A 27700-nucleotide genomic window follows, 5' to 3' on the forward strand; every position below is an offset into this window, starting at 1 on the left:
GTGGAGTTTCCTCTTTAAGGTTGTTTGTTTTGTTGGTTGTTCTTCCTGTCGTGTGTGGGTTGTTAAGCTAGCTCAATTTTTCTAGTTTTGACGTTGAACAGATTGGTTTGGTTTATTATTGGGTTTATGGCCTGCTCTGGTTCTTCCTCAGATTCAGGATGGTGTTGGCGGAGGTTCCCTTGGTGTTTGGTGATGTATGGGGGTAGGGGGTGGTTCCCTAATCTTCTAGTAATTTCATAATTTTTTCTAGTGGGGCAGCTGAGTGGCTCAGTGGCTAGAGCATGGGTTTACCATTGGGTCACGCATTTCCACCTCTGAGTGTCTGGGATGCCCTGTTGATCAGTGCATGCTGGTTTTTTTTTCTTTTTCCAAGGCTCTCTGACAGTTGACCTTATAGGGGGCACAGGAGCACATAGTGCCCGGGGGGCTAGGGTTTCTGCGACAGAGTGGCAGCATGTTCCATGTTGTACAGGCCCACCGCCAGGGCACAGTGGTGGAGTAGCTTGGCACACTAATGGTTTGTGTGGGGTCAGTGAAGTCACCAAGACTTAATGTGGTGGGCTCCTGGGATGGACCATTGGTCGGCACAGGCTGTAGGGATAGGGGAGTTTACCAGCACTCCCTGTAACTTCACCTCATAGGAGCACAGGAGCACACTGTGGGGGGGGGTTGGTCTCCGGGCAACTGAGTGGCAGTATGTGTCACGTCCTACAAGACCACCCCCTGGGCTCAGGGCTGTTGCTGGTGGTCAGGCAAAGCAGTGGTTGGTTGTCGGCCAGAGAGGTCACCAGAAGGGCATGGGTTAACGGGCCCCAAATGGCGGCCCAGGGAGGTGCAGGGTTACAGACAGGTACTAACTTGGTTCATGGGCCAGGGGCGCCGATGTTTGAGTTACGGGGTGTTCACGAGAGCCAGGATTTCTGAGCATGCCAGTGTTTGTGCATAGGTCTAGAGCATAGGGGGGTTTGGTCCCAGTAAAGGGACGGGAAGTGGAGGGACAGAATTGGGGCACACACTTGATCCCAGTTGCGATACATATGCTGGTGGACAGGTCGAGGTGGCATTTGGGTTAGTTGTACAGTTTCGAGGATCCGGTCTGTCCAGTATGAGTGGGGGTGGTGCCAGGTGGGCCAGTCTTGCCCCCTTCAATGAGGAATAAAAAGGATGCCCAGAGCATTCCTAATGTTTTTGGTGGTGGATGCATTGTGTGTGATACATAGGGCAGGGTTAAGATGATTTGTAAATGGTTATCCCCAGGTGCCCCAGGCCAGGAGGCAGTTCTTCTGTTTGGGTTGTTGGTGGCCGTGGGGTGGAGGCTGTAGCACTGCAGGTGGTCCCAGTGCTAGCAGGTTGCAAAGTCACATTTGGTGATTCAGTCTGGGTCAGTAGGAGCCACGGGGGGGACCCGGGTCTGGAGACACTGCACACAGATGATGACCTGCTCTCAAACTCGACTCTAGCCTTCCTTCTTTCCTCATCCTCCTCGATATTTTCGAGACAGTCAACCATGCCATCCTGATATATCGCCTCTGTGACCACCTGAGCATCACTGATCAGGCCCTAACCTGGTTGACCTCCTTCCTCTCCGATCAACCCTCCCAGGTCCAACTGGGGTCTTTTCTCTCCACCACCTCTCTCTCTCCATATGTGGTGTTACCGAGGGCTCTAACCTCTCACCCTGGCTCTTCAACCATTACTTGGCACCTCTGGCCCATCTCATCTCTACCTTCTCTTTGAACTTTCAGTGTTATACGGATGACACTCCACTCTCTTTCAGGCTACCCTCAGCCTCCTCTCCTCTCCTCTCTCGCTCGCTCATTCCTGATTGTCTATCCACGATTCAGGAATGATGTGCCTCTAACAATCTCTGCCTGAATGCCAGTAAGACTGAGATCTTTCACATTGGGACCTCCGTTCCCGCTTTCCCTCTTTCACTCTGGCCGCTCTCCTTGGCCCATCTACCTGCGCCTTCCTGCAAGGCAAAAAGCCTTGGTGTCATCTTTGACTTCACCCTCTCCTTCTCTCCTCACATCACAGCATCTCTAAGAAGGTCCACTACCAGCTGCACCTCTTCAGAGGTATTCTTCCTTTTCTCACTTTCCCCTAGAAGCTCACTGGCTCCAGAGCCCTGGTTCTCTGTAGGCTAGACTTCTGCAACAGCCTCTTTGTAAATCTTCCTGCCGCTACTCTTGTCCTTGCAACTAATCCAGAACAAGACTTGTACTTGGACTCAAGGCCAGGGATTGTAGCTCTCCAGCCCTGAAATCTCTCCACTGGCTCTGGGTGGCTTCAAGAATCAACTTCAAGACCACTCTCTCTTCCTAAATACTTTTTTCTCAAGCCATGCGCTCTTCCACCTCAAACTCTCTGCGGGTCACACGCTTCTCCTGGCTGAGAGTGGGGGGTAGATCTCTCTCCTCGGCTGGTGCCTCCCTATGGAATAGTTCCATGTGTTAATATCCCTACAAAAATATTGCGATACAAAAATATCGCCAGCACTTGCACTTGCTCGGGAGGATACCTCAGGGGCAACGTGCTCGCCTTGGAAGCAGGACGACACAGAGCAGCATAGGTTCGATCCCCGGGTCCACGCTTAGAAACCTCTGCGTATTAAGCGCATTATAAATAACCAATCATATAATACCATGTGTATGATGAGTTGAGGGGCATCAGGGAGAGGTACTATCTACGGGCCGCACAAAGAATGCATAGGAGTATGGTGGCCATCCATATCAGACAGAAGCGTGCAAGCAAATCCCAGTTTGCTACTGCCACGGGCACCTGTGGGAATGCATTGGGAGAAACATATGTATCGACGTGCAACGAGGGGAAAAAGCACAGCGACGGCGTCTCAGTGTTACAGAGCAGGTTCCCGAATTCCTGCAGGCTGCTGCCGCTGGCGGAATGTGGTCCACTAGAACGACATCTCCTGTGAGGTGAAATAGCCCCAAATGACATAACCTAAAGGCTGGAGTCAGTGGAGGGACATGCCGCTCAGTAAAAGGCCTGCACTGGAGTAATGTGCAAAATGAGGCCCTTGCCAAACAAAAAGGAGCAAAATTAAGCATCAAACTTGGATAGGCCTAAAAATGTTCATTGCCTCAAAGAAACGAAAGACAAATGGCATAATTTGCCAAAGTATGAAGAAAGCTGAAATAATATCCTCCAGAACTACAGTCCACAGAACCCTAAATGAGATGGCAGCATTGTGAGCTACAGTTACTGCGAAGCAGAATGCATTTTGGCAGAAATATTAAAGGAAATTTGCAACTCTGTGTTTCCGTTTATATTAAAGGCACGCTCATGAAAATGTGTGCAAAAGTGTAATGGTTTTGTCCATCATGGGCCCATCACAAAAGGAAACAATCATTCACAGAATCTACAAGGAGTTGTTGAATTGCAGCAGAGCGAAGGCCATTCACGGCTGGAATTGACAAAGGACATTTCAATTGTATCTTTCAAGGAACACTTTAAGCATTCACATGTACAGCTAAAGTCTCTATATATACATTATGTTGCCCTTCTGTAATCACTGTTTGCAGGTAACCACTGTGCGAGGGTTTTACATGTGGAAATGGTGCAATTGTAAGAGTTGATTTAAATATAAAATGCTGTTCAGCAGAGGAAGGCTGGAATCCTGGTTTCATTTCTTTGCTATGGGTTGTCCAAGTGTGAAACTATATTTCAAAGCTCTGTTGTCAGGGGGACGAGTTGAGGAATTCTCCTGTTCCCCAGTTTTATGACTAAAACCACTTAGGCCATCATAAAGCTGGCCATCCACTGTTGAATATGTGGGCTAATCTAAACAAAAGCCTCCCTCTTGACATCAGAGCCAAAACCAGATCCCTTCCAAGGGTGGGGACAGAGTTAAGGAGTAGTTTCACACGCATTGCACAGAATGGGAAATATGCAGTTTACGGGATAACTTGGGAAATATTAATTGTACATGATTCATGTTTGAATTTATGAAAAGCTGTCAGCGAGCTGCTTCTGGTGAGCCAAAAACGATGTTGGTCACACCAACATACCAAAAGTTACAAGGAAATGCTTGATTGTAATCTCTGTATAAATGTGAGAACCATAAAAAGTTGAGGAAATATGTAAAATATTATCCATATTCGGCCCACCGAGTGCCGTATTTTTCATTGACATAGTACTGGCGTAAATGAGAAAATAGTTAGCTTTGCACCAGTAGGTCGAACAGACATCAAACAAGGTTTATGCGATTCCCTGAAAAATTTAGTATTAAAAAATGCTGGCATTTGTGTCATAATATGAAGAGAAAGGGCCTTTGCCATAAAGTGAGATTTCCATGTGCAAAAACCAGACCCAGCCCTCTGTCCCAGTTAGATGATGGATGGGTTATCCTCCCTTGGCTTCCGAGAATACTCCCACTTTCTTTGGAACCATCGACCCACAGATGGGAGGGAACCCTTGACCACTGCCCTATCAATTCTGCAAGAACTATGAAACATAAGTGATCTCACTTGCCTTATAAATAGGTCACTCCACCTCAAATCAGGACTCTCACTACCAGATCTTGAGGTGTGCAGCTGACCAAATCAGGAACCATACTTGCAGAGAGGGGCCTAAATCTTGGAGTGAAGCCAGGAGCCCTGAGTCAGACCTTTTTGGAGGACAGAGAGAGGCCTTGACTGATCCCTTGATTGTCCCTGCAGTGATGCTCTAGCACCCCCTTGATGTTCATTAAGCCCTCTCCTGTGAGTATATACATCACCAGCAACAGATTAAATAAGCCCCATCTTCTTCAGCATTGCCATAGAGATTTTGCATGGAAAAATCCCCCATCTTCTTTGTTTGTGTAATTCAGTCATTTTCCTATTGAACGATATTTCACTTGTCTTTGCATTGTAGTAATTGTTCCCAATGAAAACCCTTTGTGTTTGCCTATGCATTTCTGTAATTTCCCTTGAAAAATCTCCAGTTTCTTGTGTAGATCCCTAGTATATTTTTTCAGTAAATCAATTAATTTCCACATTATTTCACAGGATCGAGATAGTTAGAATTTGAAACTATCTCTTCCCAGTGTCTTGCGAGTTGTTATAGTTCTAAAGTGTTACCCAAAGAATTACATTCTTTGTGAGCTGAAAACAAAAAGGTATCTGTGTGTTTAAATGGTGTTTTACAAAACTAATTTCTATTTGCATCTGTCATTTTAAACTCAAACAGATTTCTTAAAGTGAATAATTTATTTGCCCAGAGGCTGACTGTTATGTGCCTCTGTCATTTTAAATGAAAACTGATTTTCCGATCACGATTTCCCCATTGTATAGAGCTGCCTGTCATTTGCAGCCTTGGTAAAAACAAGTGTCATCTGCATTTTCTTTTTCCTGGAAATTTCGCTTAACCTTTTAAAAACCATTTTTCCTAACCAATTCCTTTTCCCCTCCTATATTTTGATAAAGAATCTCCAATTGCATTCCCTTTTTATTTACCCATGTGTTGCATGTACCAAAATCGATTTTCCTATTGTGTGCTGGCTAGTCTGTTCTGAAGACGTATTTGTCTTCTTGTCTAAGGAGCATGAGATACCCTTTTGTGCCGCCCCATTGCAGTTGTCCTAAGTAAAAACCCATTTCACCTGCTGCAGTAAAACAAATTGTTCCATTCATTGCTGGCTCCCCATATGGTTTCTGAAAACCCCATTCAACAATTCGATTTTAACCTAGTGTTCCCATTCCCTGCCACTGCCTTCCATTCAAAGCTGACAAGCCTAGGGGAGGTCTAGGGGGGGTGAGGGTGGCTGGGACTCAAGAATCCTTTGTGTGTGCATGCACGTTCCTGTGGGTTGCATTCATTGTCATGGGGTTTTTGAATGGTGATAGTAGCGGTGAAATCAGTAAAGTAAATCCGTGTGCCATCACTGTTTGAGTTGTCTTAGTGTGTCACTTGACTAAAAGTACTTTGAAGTTTGGCTGCCACACCTTGGTGGCTATTGTAACTGTTTATTCAACATTCCCATTGAATCACAAATTAATAAAATATTCATTGATAACACACGGGCCTGGTTCCTGGTCTATTGTGACACTAGGTGCTTGTGGAGGTTGGGGCAGGACGGGATGAGGCCTCCTTAAAAACAAAGTGGGATTGTAAAAATAAAAAGCAGTTTTATTGTGCGCCACAATCATCACGAGGGAAAGAGATCCCCGACTTGCTTGTGCTGCATAATATTTCGTGACACTCCTGCCCAACAGGAAGCCATTTCCTGCCCTATTTGAGGAGCAGCCTTCAAAACCTTTGTGTACTATGACTAAAAATGTGCGTTGGTCACTTCCAGAACTTAAATAATTGATCCGGTGTGGATAGCACCTGGAAACCCAATCCTGGAACTCCTCTGGGCGTCCCTTTGTGTTGCGGTCGCCCACAGTCGAGGGTGTCACCACATATCCCCGGATTGAGTTACAACCTCAGTTGTGCAGCTCAGGTCCATTGGATATTGGGTACACAAAGAAAGGTGCAGCAAGGCAGTTTGCGGGCGGACATAGAGGGTATATTAGACACACTTGGTTACTGCACGACACACGATCGAACAATATCACTTAATGCAGGCTCAGCAATGCCACAAACACACTGCACGACTTTTCTGGTGGACATTCATGGATTCCCTTTAGAAAGTATGAAAAATGTGTTATGTTGAATGTATGTGTGTCTATACTGTAGAGAGAACACACCACTGAGGAAACCACTGAAACGCCAGGCTTATCTATGTTTATAAGTCTTGTAGACAGGGGTCAAGTGCTAAAAATTAAAGTGGGGGGACTCCTCAACAAACACAATTGGATGCGACGTTGCCAGAAATGTGCATATCAAGGTGAAATATACACATTTCATTAAATTGGCTTTGCATAACCACCCAAATTGCACAGGATGAGTGGCATTTGCCTTTCATAAAATCAACACAAACACAAAACCAAGAGAGGATATTTTGCTCTAATAGCGTTTTTGAAAACGTTAAAAGGTGTGCATGTTTTAAACTCCAAGAACAAATACAAATATTTTCCCTGGGACTTGCAGTACCTAAATGGGATATTTCACCTTTAGTTGGTTGTTATTTTTCATCAGGTTATATAGTGCAGTGGTGAAGTCGCCAGCCTGCAAACCTGAGGACTGCTGTTTGATCCCCAAAGCCATCTTTAATTCATAAATTCAAAGAGTTCGTTCAATGATTCTCATTTCAGGTGGGGGGACTGAGTCCACCCTCTGAGTGAAGTGGGTGGACTCCGTCCACGTGTGTACTCTCGACTTGAGCCCTGCTTGTAGATTACTGAAGGAAAGGCCCTCTCGTCGTCTGGGATGCTCTTTGCCTAACAGGTGAAAAGCCCTATACTCCATCCCACGCAGGATGACGCAGCCGGAACTGGCATAGAAATAAAAAAAATCGAATACTAATTGTATGTAGATAAGAATAATGAAGCGATAAGCGTAACGATGAGAACGTTAACACTTACAACGCACCTTGTCACCCGCAGCTCCATCTTTCACCATAATGATGGTGATGTTGGCGAGGACTCGTGTGCAAACTCTGGAAGGCACAGGGCTACTTTATGGAGCCTTTTATTATATATGATATCAAAGGCTATCGAAGGTGCGGGCCCTCGTGTTCCTGTTGCTGCTGCTCCAGCCCGCTGTGCACAAGGTCACACATAGATAAGATGGTCCACAGGTGCCGTGAATGATTAACGTGAACAATGGGGGTGAGGAAGCCATCTATCCCAGAGCCAACAACTGAGCAACCCGGGGAATCGGTACCAGCGCAGTTAGGGTCAAGGGAAGGATAGCACACGTTTTAGTCACACATATTATATATATATATATATATATATATATATATATATATATATATATATATATATATATATATATATATATAATGCATTTCATTCATATAGTTCTGGGGGAAAGGGGGTCTTGCAAGGGAAGTGAAGGTCTATTGCAGATCTCGCGGTTTATTTAAGAAGTGGATTCAAGGTGTGTAAAACAAATCGGTGGAGATCCCCCCTAGAGACTTGATCTTTGCTCTGAGCAAACACGACGGGATGGCAGAGGAAAGAGCAGGCAGCGTGAAGCCGGGCGGTCTTTACTCATGTGCGGGTGTTTGCGGCTTGCGCATCCACCCGTGCAGAGGATGTGCCCGTGAGTAGCCGATGGCCATGGTTTCGCTTGCCATTGGACACTGGCACGGTAGCTCGCGGCTCTGTGCGCACCCCCGTGTTTTACGGATAAGAAAACTGGTTTCAGGGAGATGCAGCAGTTTGCCCAGGATCACGCCGTTTGTTCAGGTGGCGTGCAGGGATTAGAGCCGAGGTGTCTGGAGGTTATCCATTGGGTCATATCTGATTGTGCAACACGTGGGAAGCCTCTTCCCGCGTCATTTCTCCACATTTCAATACACATACCTTTGATTACTGGGGTGGTGGCTCCGCCCTTTTGCCCTTACCTAGCTAGGTCGATAAAACGAGTGCAGTGATCTGGGTGATTCATATCATTTAAGCACCAAGAGGCCGTTTGTGAAATAGGGACTGTTGATTTTACTTTCGGGGTTCTGCGTTTAACGCTTACGTGGCGCTGGAGCAAGCCTGCACTTCAGCGAGTTGCAAACTCAGTCCTTCATCCAGTATCACTTGTGAAGGAGCAATAATTCGGAGTAACATATACTAATTACTTCAGCGTTTAGAAGCGGGGAATCTGAGTGAGACAGACAGACAGACAGACAGACAGACACACACCCTCACCCGAAATGTGTCTGTTTGAGCCAAGGCACACATTCCACAACGCCACCTAGTAGCCATTTCTGGAAGTTCGCCTTGTCCTGACAGCCTTGCAAATGCCCGTCTTGGCTTGATTAAGCTAGGTGTAAAGTAGCACTGCCCTCTTAGACAAAGACAATTTCCTGGAGAAAGGGTTTGCATTTGGGCTAATTTGCATACCCACAATTCCTTGCTGTTGTGGCTCAGAACTGGAGGTGAACATCCAGCGATGGCTATTAGGTGGCGTTGTGGAATGTGTGACTTGGCTCAAATGGACTTTCATATATATAACTAATGTGAATTGTCGCTTAACAGATTAACGATATGAACTGTTCCATCTTTGTGGATGATAATAAATGCAGCCCCGCCCCCCTCACCCCACCCCGATCAATAGAGGCTTGCTTGAAATGATTGCTGGTCGCCAATCTCCCAAAACGAGGCGATGCGTGTCTCCCACAGGGCGGACTTGTAGTTAGCGTGCCCGGGAGCACAGCTGGGAGTGATGTGATGATGTATAAGCGAGCACGTGGGTCGTTCTCACACATTTGTGGATAGGGCCCATTGCCCCCCAATAAGATTTCGCAAAAGAGTCGCATCCTCTCCCCGTTTCACTTTCTGAAGTTGGGAGCGTTTTTGCCGAAAGCAATGTACATAGATGTTTTTGCTTACAATGATTAAAATCAAACTAAAACCAGGTTCATTGTGATCAACTTTGCGAGGAGGAAATGCTGAGATAGCCTTTTTCCAGGATTTAAACCTGTATATCACATGCAGAACTTAGCAGCAAACGCTTAACTCGCCGAGCTATATTTCCCAGCCTAATACACTTGAAGCTAAAAAAAAATCAGCACGTGTTTCAATGAGCCCAACCGGTCAGTGAGTTGAACATTTAAGACGCCGCAGTCGTGTTACTTCAGAGGAGTGTCTGTAACGTACAGTGAGGGGCACTGCCTCTCTTTAAGATGAAATGCCACTTCGACCAGTCCGGTTTCGCTTTAATCGCCATCTCCCCTGGGTATTCACGTGGCAAAGGGTCCCTGCCTGTGGATCTAGGGCGTCTTGCGCGTTCAGCCCCCGCCACATGGATGCCTTGACATCTCAGTGGTAGATAAGTGTACACAGTGTCTTCCTTTCTCCACCTGCCGCTGGTGCAGTTACTTGTGATGTGCCGCCCCCCTCCCCCTCTCTCCTCCAGGCTCTGGGCAGTGATGCTGGCAGGCGCCTCCCTCCCCTCCTCCAGCTCACTCACTTCTTGGCTGCGGCTCAGCGCGGGCACCTTTGGACTGGTGGCGTCTGTGTGTCTTTCTCGGGCACCGTGTGGGCGGCTCCATCCACTGGGAGTGTGGGCGGCTCCTCTGGCTCCGGGAACACTGTGGGCGGCTCTCCGGCCTCCAAGTTGCGGACCCTCTGGCCGGCTGCCCCGGGGACGCGATGTGGATCCGCCGCTGGCGGGGGCAGAACCTCTGCCGGGAAAAGACGCTTCCTTCGAACTGACCCCCGTCTCCTGGGAATGGGACCGCCCGCGGCACCGGCGGAGAACACGGTAGGGACCGGGGAATCTTCAGGGGCGGGGGTGTGCACCTGTTCACGAAACCCGTTCTGTGTGGTGTGGGGGCACTGAACCGGTCTTCGGGGAGCGCCTGCGCCTCCCGTTCTTTACTTTGTGCTTTCAGCCTTTTGTTGCCTGCACTTTTATCCTCGCGCTCCCAACTTCAGCAAGTTAAAGGGCGTGGGAAAGGCCTGGGCTCGCTCTGACCCCCGTTTGAATCTACTGCCCTGGTCTCATTAAGCCTGATGCTAAGTCCTCCCTGGAGCAGGTGTCTTCTCTCGTCTCCGCAGTCTCCCGAGGTCCACCACCTGCACAGATTCACGCCACATACAGGCACCGGCATGGTACCGGGTGATTTTCGGACACAGTGCGGTGTCTCTGTGACTGGAACCCATGCGTGAAAATCACACGGCCAGCGCGCCCCAACATTCTGTGTATAGACCGCCTAAGCCCGCCGTGCCTCGCGATATAGTGCGGACTCAAGGCGAACACCGAAGGGAGGGAGGTTTGGGATCACTTGTGTGGTGAAATATTTAAATGTAGCTAGAAGGGCAGCATTTTCCTTTCATGTGGCTTGTATGACTAAGTGGATGTATGTTAAGCACACCATCTTGAAAATGAAACCGTGGCCAGTAGCCCCAAAGATGAGAGCATGCACAGGAAGCTTAAGACCCCTACCCACCTTCCCACACACATGCACCCACCCACCCCGGTCTAGCCGCATTTCCTTGGCTTTGGTGTAAAATGCAGTTGTTCATGCCCAGTAACTAAGAGGCAACCGTGTTAACGCACTATTGGACCCACTCGCCTTGAATTCTGTAGTTGTCAAGTAGTGGGGGGAGGGAGTACAGCCTCGGCCCAGGAAGTGTGGAGATAACTCACTCGGTTGTGCCCATGGTGTAGGCTTCTGGCAGACTCAGCCTTTCATCCTGCTACAATGAGCACCATTTAGTTGGACCTGCTGTTGGATAGATACCACAGCGGATTTAAAAACGGCAGTTTTTCGCGTGATGAACCGCTCTCCAAATCGTGATTAAACACGCTGGCAAGCAACTAAGGTGAAACGCAGTTGTAGCTACGGTGAGGATATAAACCCGCCAACACACGGTGCCTGGTAAACGTATGAACGGCTTGGTTTTGTGCAGCGTGTAGCAGTGGTGTCCCCTAGGTGTGCACAAGGCTCTCCGTGGGCCGTTGTAGGACTTGGCCCTGGCACACGTTCCCCGTATTCTGACGCTAAACGGTCGTAGTTGGTGTTGTGCTGATCCCCGCACTGAACTGCATAGATTCCCGTCTACATAATTAGTGGCCGGTGAATCCGAAATAATTGCAAAGGAGACTAGCACCTCACAATTGCACGCATCACATGGACTGGCCTTTAGGGAACTCTGGAGATTTCCAGGTAGGCCTCTGCACCCTGGGCCTCTTTTGTGGAATTTTCACATTTTCCCAAAGGAAAAGGTTTGGGCTGGCTGAAAATGTGTAACATGGGGTCACTTTGAAGACTATTCCACGTCCTCTGTTGGTTCCTAGCCCCCCCCCCCCCCCACTGCACATGGAAACCGTTGGGTTCGGGCTCCCACACATGCTTGTTGCTTTGGGAAATAGTGAAGGCAATGCACTCATGAATAGCGGTTCCCCAGCCCGTCGGCGAGGGCCCCTCGGAGGGGGCGCATCATTTGAAATGCCCTGCGGTTGGGATGCGCTGGGAGCAGAGCCTGGGAACCGCCTCCGAGGCCTGCCTCCACGCTGCGTCTCCGCGGCTTCCCTGGTTGCTAAGGGCGCGGGCGGCACTTCCGGCTCACAGGGACCATCAACAGCCCCCAGACGGCTCCCCAGTATCACTGCAGGCGGGGCCCGCCATAAAGAGCTTAACAAAGACCCCCCACCGGCCGAAGGTCTGATTTCATGCCCCCCCCCCCGCTCCCCAATTAGCATGCTCTGCCTTTCAGGCCGGGGGGACTTTATCTTGTAAAGTAGCCCGCCTCATAATGGAGGCGGATCTCCATATTTAATCAGAGGCAGGGTGAAACAGGCTGAGGTCACCCGTTGGTTTGCCAACAAGTGGAGTCGGTCTCCCACATCGCCGTCACCGCCTTCTTCCATCGGGCAACAACCAGAATTAAATGCATTGTTTTTTGTGTGTGTTTTTTAACATCGTCCTCAACCATTTTGTTATTTTAATGCGATTTGGGGTCTTGTACTTTTGCTTATTCTCCGTGGTCAATGTGGCTCCAGACGCCACGGAAAGCCACGGCCACGATTAATGTGTCCACTCACTTTAGGACACACCACCGATTGACATCCCTCCATAAACAGCTCGTTATTAAGATCTTTCGAGTGTTGCGAAGCGTTTTCAAGTTTTCACAATCTGCAACGCAGAGCTCACCTGACAAACACGGGGCAGCACAACCAGTTCGGGTTTTGTTGTTGGCCTTCAGGGGGCTTGTGGTTGTATATTTTCCCCTGCATAAAAGCACTTCCAGAATTCAATGTTTAGAAAAATGAAATCGAGCACGCTCTGCGCGTGCACTTCACGTGCGGTTGCGGGTGTCGTCACCCGTGTGCACTGTTGCGCGCCGTCCAGCAAGTCTTGCTTTTAGACAGTGTGCCCGCGCCATGGGGGTGTTGTGATGTTGCCGGGCCGCGGCTGCTGCTGCTGGAACAGAGCGGGGCCGTGTTTGCACAGCAGAGCTGCTCGTTCTTGGAGTGAGGTAATATTTACTGAGGTTACAGCCGCTCTGTAGCGCCAAGATACAGCGCCTAGCCGCTTTGGCCAGGAAAGCCCCCTCTCACAGGGCGTCGCCGCTCCGTGCGCGCACCATTGTGTACCTAAGTTTGGGGGCCTCGCCCAACCCTTCCCAGAACAGACGAGTGGGTTGCCAGGGTTACAGAGAATGATGGGTATGTGCCAGGAGAGGTTCGATAGCTATATTGCTGAATATTTCAGGGTAATGGGAGATGGATAGCATGCAGAGGAGCTGGATTTGTGATGCCACTGAAGAAAGCCCTGAGCATTTGGGGGAGTTGCCCGTGGTCGTTCATGGGGTCCGCCGCCACTTAGTGACAGGCCAATCGGAATCCGGTTGCGCATTTCGCAGACTTCACAAAGCTCGGCCGTTAGTACCGGTCACGTGGGCAATCTTTGTTCTTTCTATGCTAACGTTCCTAGGTCTTGCACAAAAGAAGCGTCCCTCTTTTGTATCAGGGTTCTGTGGAGAGAAAAACATGCTCACCCCATTGCTTTTTTTTTTCTTGTTGCAGGCCCTGCTTCTGACTGGAGATTTCTCACCGCACAGTAGATGCGACTTCAAGGCGAAAAGGGGCGAGTTGCCGGAACTGGGGCCAACTGAGAAAGAGGGCCTTGTGGATCGGAGCGGCGGGGCCCTCAGTCCACATGCCTACAGTGTCAAGAACATGACAACAGTTCACAATGTGTGCAGGAATGGGATCTCAGTCGCCCCCATGTTTGTCGACAACTGCGAATCACACGTGACAGGCAGGCCGGCTAGTCAGAATGGGACATGTGACAACATGAATCACAACAACATGGGAAGCGCATCTCCAGATGAAAAACTGAGCCCTTCACGATTGGGGAACCTTCTATTGACCCCTCGGAAACGGACCAGCCCCCAGGGAGAACGGCCACGCTCAGCGGTCATGGCGGGCAACTCCTCCACCTGGAACGCGCTTTCCTCGCTCAAAAAAATGGGATCGTTCAAAAAATTAAAATCCTCTGTCCTTCAGGGGATACAGACGAGGGAATATACAGATGGCTTGAAAGAGAGGGAGACGGGAAGTCCGGGACGGAATAACCAAAATGGTTCTGTTGTGAATGCCAAGACGCCCAACCGGCTTTCCTACAGCGGCGAGTTCCACTGCACGTCAGATAAGCTGGCCTCCGATGGGTCAGATGTTGAGGAAGTGGAGGACACATTTCTGAGGAGTACTCACAGATCGCGCAGCATCAGGCGGGCCTATGGCGTGGGCCGAATCAACCTGCTGGATGCAGACAAAGCTCGCAATCACTGCAGCCAGGCCCAGTCTCCCGCCAGCCCGGAGGTGCGGATCTGTGAGATTATCGTCAAAGACCCAGAAAACAACAGAATCATCTATAGAAGAAGCAAAAGCACAGACAACTTGAACTTTCTGAAGAAGAGCTCCTTTAAGCGGAAATCAACCTCCAACCTCACAGACACTCCCAGCCCCACTGAAAGACAGACGCCCCAAAGGACCACTAGCACTTCCTCAACGGACTCCGATAAAGTCAATGGAAACACAGGGAGGCGGACAAAGCGCTGGAAAAGCCCCATTAGGTCGAAGGACTTTGACAGGGTTTTGAAAATTGTGAGTAATGTTACAGACATTGCCTGGAAGAAAGAGAGCCCCAAATGCACCACCCCATCTCCTCCACAGACGAACAACAAGACGACAAGGCTCAACAGCCAGTTGCACGATGACTACTCCCGCCGGGTCTCCAGCAGGACCGAACATGACCGCAGGCGGGGCGTGTCGCCTGCACGCAGCCAGCATTCATCCCACCCTGGATCTCCCTCCGCTTTCAGCCTATCCGATGACCAGGGCAATGGCTTAGATGCTACAGCACAACTTTTTGCTACTGGTGCCAACCAGTACAAGACCTGTGGTACCTCAGCTACGAGCCCATCAGACTCTTTTACCATCATGGGACCATTTGCCAATGACATCTTCTACCAGTGTAATGATGAATCGAAATGCTCCCCAGTGTTTTCAGAAGAATGCGTGCAATTCAGTACCCCAACCAAGCTTGCTCTGCCCAAACCGCACAGCCCGGGTGCAGACAAATCCAATTGCAATATCAATTTCAGCTGCCCAAACCACCACAGCACATTATCTCTGAGTTCAATGGAAAGTGAGGAAAGGGCCGAAGCACCAGCTCCAAAGCTGGGGAGAAGCCCTGTGTATTTCCAGGAGTCCGTGTACTACGATGATGCAAATGAAGACAGCGGCATCAGCAGCCACTCTCAGCTGAGCCTCAACCTCACCAGCGAGGACAAGAAGGAAGAGGTAAGAATAGATGCTCCTTTCAGAATGCAAAGGGTCTGTCGCTCAGGCTCTGCTTGAAATTAGCAATATGCTGGAAAGGTCATGCTACTTATAGCTTTTGTGTTCAAGGTGGGGGCATTGAGTGGGTGCGCCAAATTCTCTGATAGACAGTTTGGAAGATGATGTGGAAAGATGAGCCTACTGTGTTACGTTTGTTTAACAGATGCAGGGACAGAGAGGACCTGGAAGGCTGCACCGCCTCCAGTGTGTTTATCCATTACTCTCCCTGTACTCGCAGGTAGCTTGATCTTTTCCATGACCACTACCTCTTCTGCTCGTATTAACTGCCTCAACATTAAGAATATTCACCTTTGTCTTACTAATCACTTTACATAAAAAAAATCTCCACCCTTGTGCTCAGCAAACTGGACTATTGCTCAAGCCTACTCCTTGGCCTCCCTCTCTACTCCTTCCTCGCACTAGACAAAGTCCTCAACTTCGCTACCCGCACTCTACAACCTACCCAGATCCTCTCCCAACGTCTACCTACCGACAACATGCTGGTTGGCTCTCCATGCACAACGACTCCCAATTCATGGTCCATCTCCTAGTCTACAAAGCCATTAATTGTCCTGCTCCACAGTACTGGTCTAATCGGATCTCAGTTTACTCACCATCTTGTTCCCTTCAGTTCTCCTCTACACTCAGCTCACCTTCCCAGACCCACCCTATGCCTCCTCTTGCTTCCACTCTTTCTTCCCACACACCCTGCTCCACTGGAGCTGTCGACCTCTTCAAAACTCAGCTTAAACTTCACTTGCTAAAGAGGGAACTCTTCTGCCCTCTCCCCTACCTGACTCCAATAATGTAATGTTGTATATTTATATAGTACTCCTCAGTTTGAAATGTTTGATTCTATTCTACCTAAAAAATGTGACCTTATCAGATTTGAACACATTTATTTGACCTTTTTTCTGTCTAAAATTCGGGGGGAGACCTAATATATAACATATTCCGTGCCCTGATGCCTGCGGGCTATCCGCGCGTAATAAGCAGGTACATAACATAACCCACCTCCATAGATATATTTAATTAAATTTGACCCAAAATAAAGTCAAAACAATTCGATCAAATGTTTTAGCTCAAATGTTTTTACGTTTATGCCTATACTGTTTGAAAGACTTGCCCCCTGAGGTTAATGTTACCTTTGTAATTCACCCGTTTTCTTATATATATTTTATTCTTTGTTTTGTCACTGGTATATGTCCACATTTTTTTACACTCTTTAACTGGCTCACCACTTGTTCTTCTCTTTGTGCTATTGCGCGGGAACCTTTTTTACCATCTATGAGTGTCGTTGTAAGTCATTTTGGATTGAAATTGACATTCCTATTCTTCAAATATATATAACAGACTTGCAGGTTTCCTGACTTTCCCCTGACAGGAATCTGTGATCGACAGATTGTCCTCTCTTGAGCTGTTGCTAGTTTGGTTTCCTGTTCAGGACTAGCTGGTGGCTGGGTTTTCCTCTCTTGAGCTGTTGCTAGTTTGCTTTCCTGTTCAGGACTAGCTGATCACCAGATTTTCCTCTCTTGAGCTGTTGCTAGTTTGGTTTCCTCTTCAGGACTAGCGGATAGCCAGATTTTCCTCTCTTGAGCTGTTGCTAGCTTGGTTTCCTGTTCAGGACTAGCTGATCACCAGATTTTCCTCTCTTGAGCTGTTGCTAGTTTGGTTTCCTCTTCAGGACTAGCTGATAGCCAGATTTTCCTCTCTTGAGCTGTTGCTAGTTTGGTTTCCTCTTCAGGACTAGCTGATCACCAGATTTTCCTCTCTTGAGCTGTTGCTAGTTTGGTTTCCTGTTCAGGACTAGCTGATGGCTGGGTTTTCCTCTCTTGAGCTGTTGCTAGTTTGGTTTCCTGTTCAGGACTAGCTGATCACCAGATTTTCCTCTCTTGAGCGGTTGCTAGTTTGGTTTCCTGTTCAGGACTAGCTGATGGCTGGGTTTTCCTCTCTTGAGCTGTTGCTAGTTTGGTTTCCTGTTCAGGACTAGCTGATGGCTGGGTTTTCCTCTCTTGAGCTGTTGCTAGTTTGGTTTCCTGTTCAGGACTAGCTGATCACCAGATTTTCCTCTCTTGAGCGGTTGCTAGTTTGGTTTCCTCTTCAGGACTAGCTGATGGCTGGATTTTCCTCTCTTGAGCTGTTGCTAGTTTGGTTTCCTCTTCAGGACTAGCTGATAGCCAGATTTGCCTCTTGCAGAACTTGTAGAAAGGCGGAATTCCATCCCATGGGACTTGATCAAATGAACTTGTTGATTGACTGATTTTCCCCCCTCAAGACCTGTTGACCATCTGATTTTTCCTCTCCTGGGGCTTTGCTGATTTTCTTGTCACTAGATTTGCCGATTGTCTGCTTTTCCTTTCACAGCACTAGATGGCTATTTTTTTTCTCACAGACCCTGTTGATAGTATGATTTGCGGCACCTCATAAGAAATGATGGTGATAAAAACATGCACACAAATGTGTGAAAAAGCTCACAGGTTCACTTTCCACAGTTGTTTTGTATAATATCAAATGTAATATCAAATGGTTTATGTGCAGGGCTTGAAAATGCCAGGAGCTGTAGAGTTGCTGGTTACACCCTAAGGGAGCCTGGTGGGCGGCGTAGGTGGCAGGGCCAGTGAGAGACCCCACACGCAGTTATTGTGTGCATTTATGATCTTTATCTCCAAAACGTGACAACCATACATGAACAATATCATATCAATTGCTACGTCATCAATCACCAACTTGAATGTGGGTGAGTGGCCGTGGCCATCGCCCCCCATGTTCCCGGGAACGGGTCAGGGGGTAATAGGTGACCCCCGGAAACCGATCAGACCCACAGTTCCGTTCCCCTGTTGCCCAGAACAGTGAGCACCACTCAGTGAGCGCATGGCATGACCCCTCCCTGCTCTGCACTGTACCCTGGACCATAACATAAGTCAGCAATAAATCTCTCTTTCGGTGACCCAAATTCTTGTTCCCATTCCTCAAATCAATGCAATGTGCCCCAACCTACCGCTACAGCACCCCCAGAATCCAAAATCTACAGGGTCTGGGGTGGGAGGGCGAGAAATTAGAAATCCAAGCTGCCTCTGCAGATCTACTGGTCTGGTCTCGGGCAAAAGAGGGAGCACCAAATCTGCCCTCGCTCTTTACACCCCACGCTTCCGGCGTCGGGCAGCATTGCCTGAAAATGTCATCCTAGCGCCGCCCGGTGCCCAGATGCTCTTCCGGCCCCCTGGTGTCTTCCCCCTTTTGGTCCGCTCCCCACACCCCTCAAGCCCCAACCCTGTCTATGCGCCAGGGCTGCTACTGTTAGCTTGACACCCAACAGCTACCAAAAGCTACTTTTAGCTCCCCAAGACAACTGCTGCCATGCAAACATATCTATTTGACATTAACCCCGTGTGCATGGGGATGGTTATACAAATGTTATGGCATGGATCTCACGTGGGGGTTAGATTTGTGGCATGCCAGTTACTAGCTCCTGCTCCCCAAAAATAGGGCCTGCGCACTTGGCGATGCCGGAAACCCAGAAGTCGATTTTATCTCCTGCTCATCAAATCCCCATTTTGATCCTGATGTGTGACCTTGCAAGTTCAAAAGTTAGTTATTCCTCTAGGAGAGTGCGAGATCTGCCAAGCAAGATGTTTTGCACTACAGCTCCAATCAGTACTAGTCAGAATATTCGAATGGTGAGCGTTCATGGGAGTCGCAGTCCAAAACATCTGGCTAACCGAAGCTAGCTGGCCTCTGGCATATTGCTTTATTATTGGTCATACACAATATATTAATATTTAAAATGTGGATTCAGTCCTGTTCTTCAGCAGAACCTCCTGTCCGAGTCCGGCGTGGGATTAGCAGTATGCAAAGCATGGGGGCAAGTTAATTAAACATCTGATTGGTTCTAAAGACTCGCATGAACCCCATTGGACTCCGAGCGTGTGTGTGTTGAAGAGCTCCGTGCTTCCTGCTTCCAAACGGTTACGCCTTCCACCCATTGAGGAAACATTGCAACAGACCCTTTATGTACAGGTCACAGAAGGTGCAGTGGCAGCTAGCCAGCAGCCAGCGATATTCGGTCCTTTCAGTGCCCGGTGAGAGCTGTCATTCGTGCCACTGTCGGGTGACTTGCCCCTGCCCCGAAGCAGACCACCTGACATTCTTACTCCTTGGCTGGAGTATTTGGGAGGTGATGTGGGTGCTTAACCTCCCCATACCCCAAAACACAGCGATATTGAATTGCAGTAGCACTGCAGCGTGTTCCTTTTGTGATGTATATTTATTGTTCGCTTGCTAGGGATACAGCAAGGCCACTGCAGTGTAATGCTAGGAAAGGCTCATCTCTAGCAGGCATCCCAGCGCCACTCCAATGGCTCTTACCGAGTGGATGCATTACCGATCCATGGACACTTTCATGACACCTTTATTTTGCTACTAGTTTCGCGGCAATCTTGCATTCATGGAGCAGTGGTGTATTTTTGTAGGCTTCGATTCTGACTGTCTTACGGTAAACATGCGCCTCCTTTCTAGCATTGCAACCGGGGGATCCCGACCAAAGTCTTTAAGGGGTTACTCGCGGACGCCCTCGAAGGTGTCCCTAAAAACAATCATTCCTGGATCCAGGCAATTATGCGAGGAACTAATAGTTCAAGTGCTCAGAAACGTTTTTAGCAGCAGGAATGAGGGGCGACGGGCATTGCGACTTATAGTATCCAAACATTGTGTGCATTTCAAGACCAGATGTACAGCCTAGTTGAAATCAAGCACGGTCCAGTGATTCACTATGGTACTGAGGATAACGTTTGCCTTTGCTGCTTATACCGCTCTACCCCCATCTAGCGGTGGTTTGAGTTCACTGTAACAGATAAATCTTTCTTTTCTGTTTGACCAAGCTTACCATACATTTTGCAAAAATACAGAAGTAATACTTCCTGTTTTCTTTCACAGTAGTAATAAGCAAAGGCACTGTTCTTCCGTAGAAATAAAGGCCTCTTTTCAGCTGTAGTTTAATTGCTTGAGGAAGGGGACTTGTGGTGTTTGCACAGCAAAAAAAAAATATGAGTTACCCCAGTATCGATGCAAGATCCCGGTTTATTTTTTGTTGTACTTTTTTTTTTTTAAATGACAATCTCCCCCACCCCTCTGAATATGTGAGCTAAAATCGTTTGACTGGGGGCTTCAGTATGCTGTGTTCAAATACCATGGCACATTACAGTAGATGTGCCCATTATTAAGTGTTTACCATATTATGTCATGAAAAAGCGCTTTTGGTCATGTTACGATGACCACTTCACTGTAGTCTTCACATGGAAAGGATTGGAATACATATTTGCTGTGCTTTTAGCTATCTGGCATCGCCCTCTGTGGAACGAGAAGCAGGCACACATCATGCCACTAATCTGGATTTTCCACTATTTCTGGGCATATTCCCAACATACAGAGGTCATATGATATTGGTATGTTCATATGGCACCAGCAGGCAGTGGGGGGTGAAAAGTAGCTCCTGGCAGCTCTTGGTGTCAAGCTTTGCAGGCTCTTCTAGGCGGGAACGTCGAGCTAAAGGCTCCCAGCAATTCCAACAGAGAAATGTACCCGCCTCCCCCAGACACCACATAATATATTGGGACTTTAGGGAACCTCACACACTTGTGGGTTTAGACATTTCAATGCCCTATTGGCCTTTAATACAAACATCTCACTTGATCGCACCTTCTAGCATCTCCAAGCAGCAACATTCACAGTCACTGGAGTGGCCTTGCTGAAACTCTACTATTACAGAAGTGGAATTGGCACAGACTTGAGATCTATGGTCTGCACCACCATGGAAAGGCTTCCTACTGTATTGTAGACAAAATAGGTGATCTGGTGGCACATTATACTGGATGTTCAAAGAGGAGCTACTAGTGATCATGGAACATAGTCATGCATTTCTATTTAACAGCTCTTACTCTGTGCTGGATGCTCTCTTTTCAAAATAGTTCCTATTTCTCAATTTACAACCCTCCCCCACCCCCCAGCTCCGGGTCAACTAAGTTGATTCCAATTTCAATATGCACATACTGACCTTAGCTTTTAACACAGGTTGTGATTTTGAGTATAGATTGCAAGGTTTACCCCAGAATACTGGATAGGGCAATGGCAGCACTTTGCCTGGGTGTGCCATGCGTTTAGTTGTAGAGAAACTTGTACATCTGGTTTTCTGGTGCCCCATTTTGCTACACCAACCCCCTTTTTTCTTTTTCAATTCCATGAAACTATATAACTCCCACATTGGCGCCCCATATATATTAAGTGGGCAGCACCATGTATGGCAACTTAAAGATGTGCAGAAGTAATGCTAGGCTGGCACCGTTCCTCTGTTATAGTGACATTGAAGCACCTGTATGGAACCCATGGGTTAAATGGCACAACCTTAAAAGAAAGTATTAACTCTCTGCCACCATTCTTAAACTGCAGGGCCAGCAAAATAGAAAAACACGGAAACATCCAGGATACGGAGATCCGTGTTTAACAGTGAGATGCACTGGTGGCTGGTGAATTTTTGAGGTAGAGGGCCAAAAATAGTCTCCCCGAGCTGATATGAGCACAGTGAGTAAGCCTAGGGGTGTGGGTGGGTTCTCTGCCCTGCAACATTTTCAAGAATATGGGTTGAAATGGCGCCATCCACAGCACCAATAAAAAAATGTGTTAAATAGCCATACAATGTATATTTGGTTCAGTAGGGGAGCATATGAACATAGATGTCAGGTCACTGATGGTATGCAAGGTAATTGTGCGACAAGTTTTAATGCTGTGTCCATCCAAAGGGAAATAAACATGAGGCCTGTCTAATATATACCAACATTGCCATTTAACCACATGTTGGCATTGCCCAATAATATATGTCAGTATTGCCACTGTAAAAAACAGATCCACAGGGTCTATGGATAATATATGCCAGCATACCACTGCATCAACACTTTTTCATACTATTTTTGTCCAATGTATGCCTGCATACCACTGTAAGAATACATATTCTTGCTGGCTTTGTCCAATATTTGCCAGTATTGCCACTGTAAAAACATGCTTATTCTAGGTGTGCCAATCATATTCCAGCATGCCATTCAAAGAACACATGGTGCAGTACAATATATGCCATTCACCACTGTAAACACCTGTTCATGCTCCATCATGCTAGCTGTGCCCAATATGTACTAGCCTGCTGCTGCAAAAAATATTGTGCTAGCTGTGCCAAACATTTGCCACTGTGTAAAAATGTTGATGTTGGTTGTGCCCAAAATATGGCAGCATTGCCCTGTAAAGTATGTTAGGATGTCGTCAGTGCCAAGCATATGTCAGTACTCCCGTTAAAACACGTTATTATGCGCCCAGTGTTTAATATATGCCAGGGTTGTCATTTTAAAACACATTTGCATGGTGCCCACTGCTTGTGCCCGCCACCTGACACAAACATAGATGTACATATATAAACACAAATAACTACATACAAACATACACATGGGCACCACAATTATTTTGTTTTTAATGTGCCTGCCAGATGTTACCAGTCATTTGGTCGAAAACCAAATGATCGAATGCCATTTGGTCGAATGCTAAATGGTCGAAAAAATGGTCGATTTTTTTATTTTTTGTTTTTTTTATGGGGGGGGGTTCTCCACCCAACCCCCATTTTTCTTTTTTTCTTTTTTTTTTACCAACCGAAACGAATTTTTTTATAAATAAATTAAAAAAATTCAACCTTTTTTTTCGACCAATTGGTATTCGACCAAATGGTCATTCGATCTTTTATTTTCGATGAAATGACTGGACCCCCCTGGCAGATCCACCTATGCCCTTCTTCTGGATAAACCTCTCCTGGTGTCCTGCACAGCAACAGGAAAACAGGAAGACGGGTGGGAAAGTCGATTGACCCGTCCCCCTCAGCAACCATCTCTGCATAGGAGGAGAGTGTCTATGTTGGCACTGTCTTAGCCTCCTGGTGCGGTGTTCCTTTACTCCCTCCAACTGCCTCCATTTGGCACATTGCCCCAAGCCAGGGCCTACAACAGTACGTGATTATTGGGTCTCACGCACACCCCTCCTGAAGCAGTTCACCGACAGATAATATCTGTGACAGACTGCGGGTAATGGGAGGAACTGCATCATGCAATGGCCGCCACGGAGACATGCGTTCTCCTTTTAAGCATGTCCCTGGAGCATTTCCCGTGAATGCACCAAACACCACTCAGGTACACTGCTGCATGGATGCACTGTCAGTATTTATTAGCACCCTTGTGAAAGCAAACAACTGTGTTATTTTAAAGGGTAAACAATGTTTATGTGGTGAAATTGTGATATGTAAAATTACACTACAATCAAAACACCGTCACAGTGGCTCTTTATTCCATGTTTCACTTCCAGTGAAGTTTAAGATATGTTTTGCTAGTGTTCCATACGCTGGCCATGGCATTTCCCATGATCCTCTGTGGAGAATGATCAGAGCACAAAAGGAAATATGAAGTGCCTCCAGCTAAGCACTAAACACTGTTTGCAGATGATGCTGCTGTGTTAACGAACAATCAATAAAGATCCGTTAGCATTGCCCGGGCAGAACTTGCAGAGAAGTTTGGATCACCTCTTTAAAACTGTCCGTTTCCTTTGCATGGGCTGCAGCACCGCAATCCCTGTGCAGTAGTAGGCTTATCATCAAAACTATAAGAAACAGTTGGCAGCAAGGGCCCAGGAACACCAATAATGTTTTAAGTGGAGAAAGGAGAAAGATCCCCCAGAGAAGATTTTAAGTGGGGGTACTGAACTCCGGGGTTCTGAAACCGTTCGCTCAACAGATGTTTTTGACTACAAATCCCATCATCCCTACAGAGTTAAGTCAATTGTGAGGGATCATGGGAATTGTAGTCAAACACCTGGAGAGCCGCCGGTTGCAGACCCCGTTACTTTATTCATTAGCTTTGGACAAGGAGATATATATTGACATTTAGACACATAAAAATAAGTTTCAATTTGACTCGCTTCTAGCAATATCCTTTCCCATCGTTTGGTGCAACGCTGTTCTCCCTTTTCGTGCACATTGTCACTTGGCTGTACACAATAGTTTTGCAGCTTGAATGCTGATAGAAGCAGGGGAGGAATTGTGCCAGAACAAGATGGATCTGCAGTCTGGCAAAAACGGTCTTGCTGTAGCTCTGTTCCGTGTAAACGCGATGCAGAGGAAACAAACACCATACCAGGTGTGCATTGCATGCTCAGTAGGAATGAATGTTTGAATTATTAGCACAGACGTGTTTGATAAATTGGTGATCATTCTTATGTTCCCAAAATGCACTTTGTTTTTATGCAAAGCAGCCAGCATCATATATTCAGGGCACGCACATCATTCGACACTTAGCTCCGCCACCCAACCAAAAGTCCTGCCCACACCACTGACAATCAGCTTCCACCTTCCTAGCGTATGCAAAAGGGCAGGAGGGGGCAGGGGGAAGTGCCCCAGTACATTTTTTTCCATTTCCAGCACTGTCTAGAAGTTCACGTGTGGCGTTTCATTCTGCTGTCTAGTTTTTGGGGCTAGGAATTTTGCTTGGGCTCCTCTACAGTGTGTAAAAATGGGGTCAACCATGATCATGTCATATGAAGAACTTTCATGCACGGCCGTGGACGCGAGAGGCCTTCCCGGACTTGTTTGTGAAGTAAAGTGGATCAAGTAATGCCATTGATGTCCCCATGCCCCCTTATCTACAAGCAAGCTCGAGCTCACCTGCTGCACCACCTTCCGGCAACAGGTTGTCAGTTACCCCTAAAGCTCCGTGGAGCCAGTCACTATTTTAGGTCATGGCCTTTTTACTTGGCCCATTTTCAGTAAGGTCTTCACCCTCCTTCTTACCCCAACAGCATTATACACTTAAACCCACCCTGCTGTAGAGTTAACCCTTTGCCCCATTACATTAAGTTTTAACAAATACCATCGTGCTGCAGGGTGCCGTTTTGCCTTATTTAAGCCCTGCGCGTGTTTGCCGCTTTCCATTTTCGTGCCAGTTTACCCCATTGAGGCGCTATATAGATGTAGCCCAACCCTGTGCTCCTACTACATTCGATGATTGACGGGTTAAACTTAGTTTAGTGCACGGTGTACTCGGGGTGCGAAACAGGTACGGCGACTGCCCATTGGCTAGTGATATTTCACTCTTGGCGAGAAAGAAACGCCGTTTTGTGTGTATGTATATAATGGGGGTGCTGAGTGATTTTTTATGGCTGGCGTGTAGCTTGCTACCTGAATTTTTAACCCCTGGTGTAAGCGTGGCATGTTGGAACCCGATTCATTCTGAGTGTAGTTTTATTACCACTTACACACACACACACACACACACACACACACACATACATATTCCACCGTTGCCAGCCCGCAGCAGTGTTTCCATTTCCATAGCAGTATAGCCGTTCTTCATTCTCCCATAATCTTATTTTACTGGATCCCATAAAGGCTTCGTTTCGGCACGTCCCTATACAGCGTAGTTACGTCATGTGTGATTGTTCCCCGGGGAGCATGGTGAAGGCGTGGGCTTGTTTGAGTTTGGTTATCCCACGTCCAGTGCAGTGTTGATTTACCCGATTCCAGCAGGGTGCAGTATTTCCTCATTTAAACACAGTGCAGTCTTCCCGGTCATACAGTGTACATTTTCCCTATTCCAGTGCATTTTTCCCCCATTACACAAAGAGTAGTTGTGCTCATTCCAACACCTTTTCAGCATCTTCTGCATTGTGCAAGTGAACCTAATTCCATCTCAGAGGTCATTGGGTCCATTGCAGCACAGTTTTATTTGGGTAATTCTAGAATGGTCTAGTTTACCCTCCTTAGATCACGGGGCTGGAAATGGGTGCGAGCCTTTTCGCTCTGCGTAGTCCCTTAGAAGAGCCTGGTTAGTGTGACGCCAAAAAACCAGGACCTACTTTTGACGCCTTGTGTCATACAAACATCCCTGTGTGGCTCATACTGTGTGAATAAAGGAGCATTACTACACATCGCAACGATTGTTTAAAGTATCATGGGCCATTTATAAGGGTCAGAAAGTTCTAGATGCATCTCATGTGGAGGATTCGTGGCACACAAGGTACTAGCCCCTCGGTCCCCAGGGTTAGCTCAGCGGATGATGCCCGATACCCACGAGCTGCTTCTACTCATCAGATCTGTATTTTGGCCCCTGGGCTATTGGTATCAAATTGTATGTTGGTCCATTTATAGGGTGCAGAGCTAGCTGGGAAGGAATGGGGCACTGTACAATGATACAATAAGGGCTACAAGAGGGTGTACATGTAAGGCATGGCAATGGGGCATCAGTCTTCCAGTGTAGGCCACGGGATGGTACTCCCAATGCAGGAGATGGTATGGCCAGTTAGGCCGGCGTCGGTGTTCACTGCCTAGTGCGCGATGCATGCCATCTTGAACAATATTCTGGCCTGAATGGGTAACCATGGGGCAGAAGGTAGAGGCAATGTAATCGTTTTAGTGTTGGCAATATATTGTCTCATCGTTTGGTTCCAGCGATTGCATGCGCTTCAACATGTAGACTTCCTTTTAGGGAAGCGAGGTGTGAGGTAGTGACACCAGTATGGATGGCGGCGCATCTGTCCAGCTGTAAAATCACATGGGTCTGGAAGTCCTGTTGCATGAGAAGATGTTCGATAGTCCCGAGGAGATCTAGCGGATATCAGGTGGTTTGGGAATATTTGTTGGTTGAAGGATCATCGCTGTCCATGATAACCCAGAGCTATTATGTTGATGGTAATTCTAATGAGAACTCCTCTAATTACATATCCTTTGGCTATCTTTCGATTGCCGCCTTTTTCAAGGGGTGGCTTTGCGCGATCTTGGTTTTCGTCTAGTTGAGGTTTTGTGCTCGTGTCTTCGGTTTGGATGGTTGGGAGACAGTCACAGGTGCGAGATTTCCTGCACGCAATTCATTTTCAGATATAGCTCTGATCTTTGCTTACTGGGGCACTGATCTGGCTGGGTGAGCGATCCCAGCATCTTCATGTATAGATTGAAAGGCCCCACCCACGCATAACACCTGGGAGCAGTGTGATCCGATTCCCATGTGGACTAATTCATGCCTATTCAATAAGTCGGCTGTGAAGTCGCCAAGTACCGTGCTAGTGAATCCCATTCGGTCCTATGGTAATTTTATCCACAGGCTGTGATATACCATGTCGGATAAAGCTAGTAGGACCAAGAAGCAGGGGACACTGCTATCCTTGATCAGAAGGGCATTGGGGCTACTTTTCACAATGATGTAGATTGGAGCTATTGCATCATTGTAGGTTT

At 47.5% G+C, this 27700-nt stretch overlaps 1 protein-coding gene across 4 annotated transcripts in view; it reads left to right on the forward strand.

Annotated features, from left to right (window-relative positions):
- The first annotated feature begins 9789 nt into the window (after nt 1-9789).
- SPATA13 (spermatogenesis associated 13) overlaps nt 9790-27700 on the forward strand; it is a 183053-nt gene continuing 165142 nt past the window's right edge. For 2 of the 4 annotated variants that reach the window (XM_069640700.1, XM_069640703.1), the window contains exons 1-2: nt 12936-13031; nt 13582-15363. In XM_069640700.1, the coding sequence (XP_069496801.1) occupies nt 12951-13031; nt 13582-15363 (1863 nt within the window). In that variant the 5' untranslated portion in view covers nt 12936-12950. Of the gene's footprint in view, nt 10312-12935; nt 13032-13308; nt 13437-13581; nt 15364-27700 lie in introns of those variants that run through there. The other 2 variants (XM_069640701.1, XM_069640702.1) reach the window with 2 other exon arrangements.

The sequence above is a fragment of the Ambystoma mexicanum genome, chromosome 7q (genome assembly GCF_040938575.1).
Source record: "Ambystoma mexicanum isolate Mex_15411 chromosome 7q, UKY_AmexF1_1, whole genome shotgun sequence".
Lineage (NCBI taxonomy): Eukaryota > Metazoa > Chordata > Amphibia > Caudata > Ambystomatidae > Ambystoma > Ambystoma mexicanum.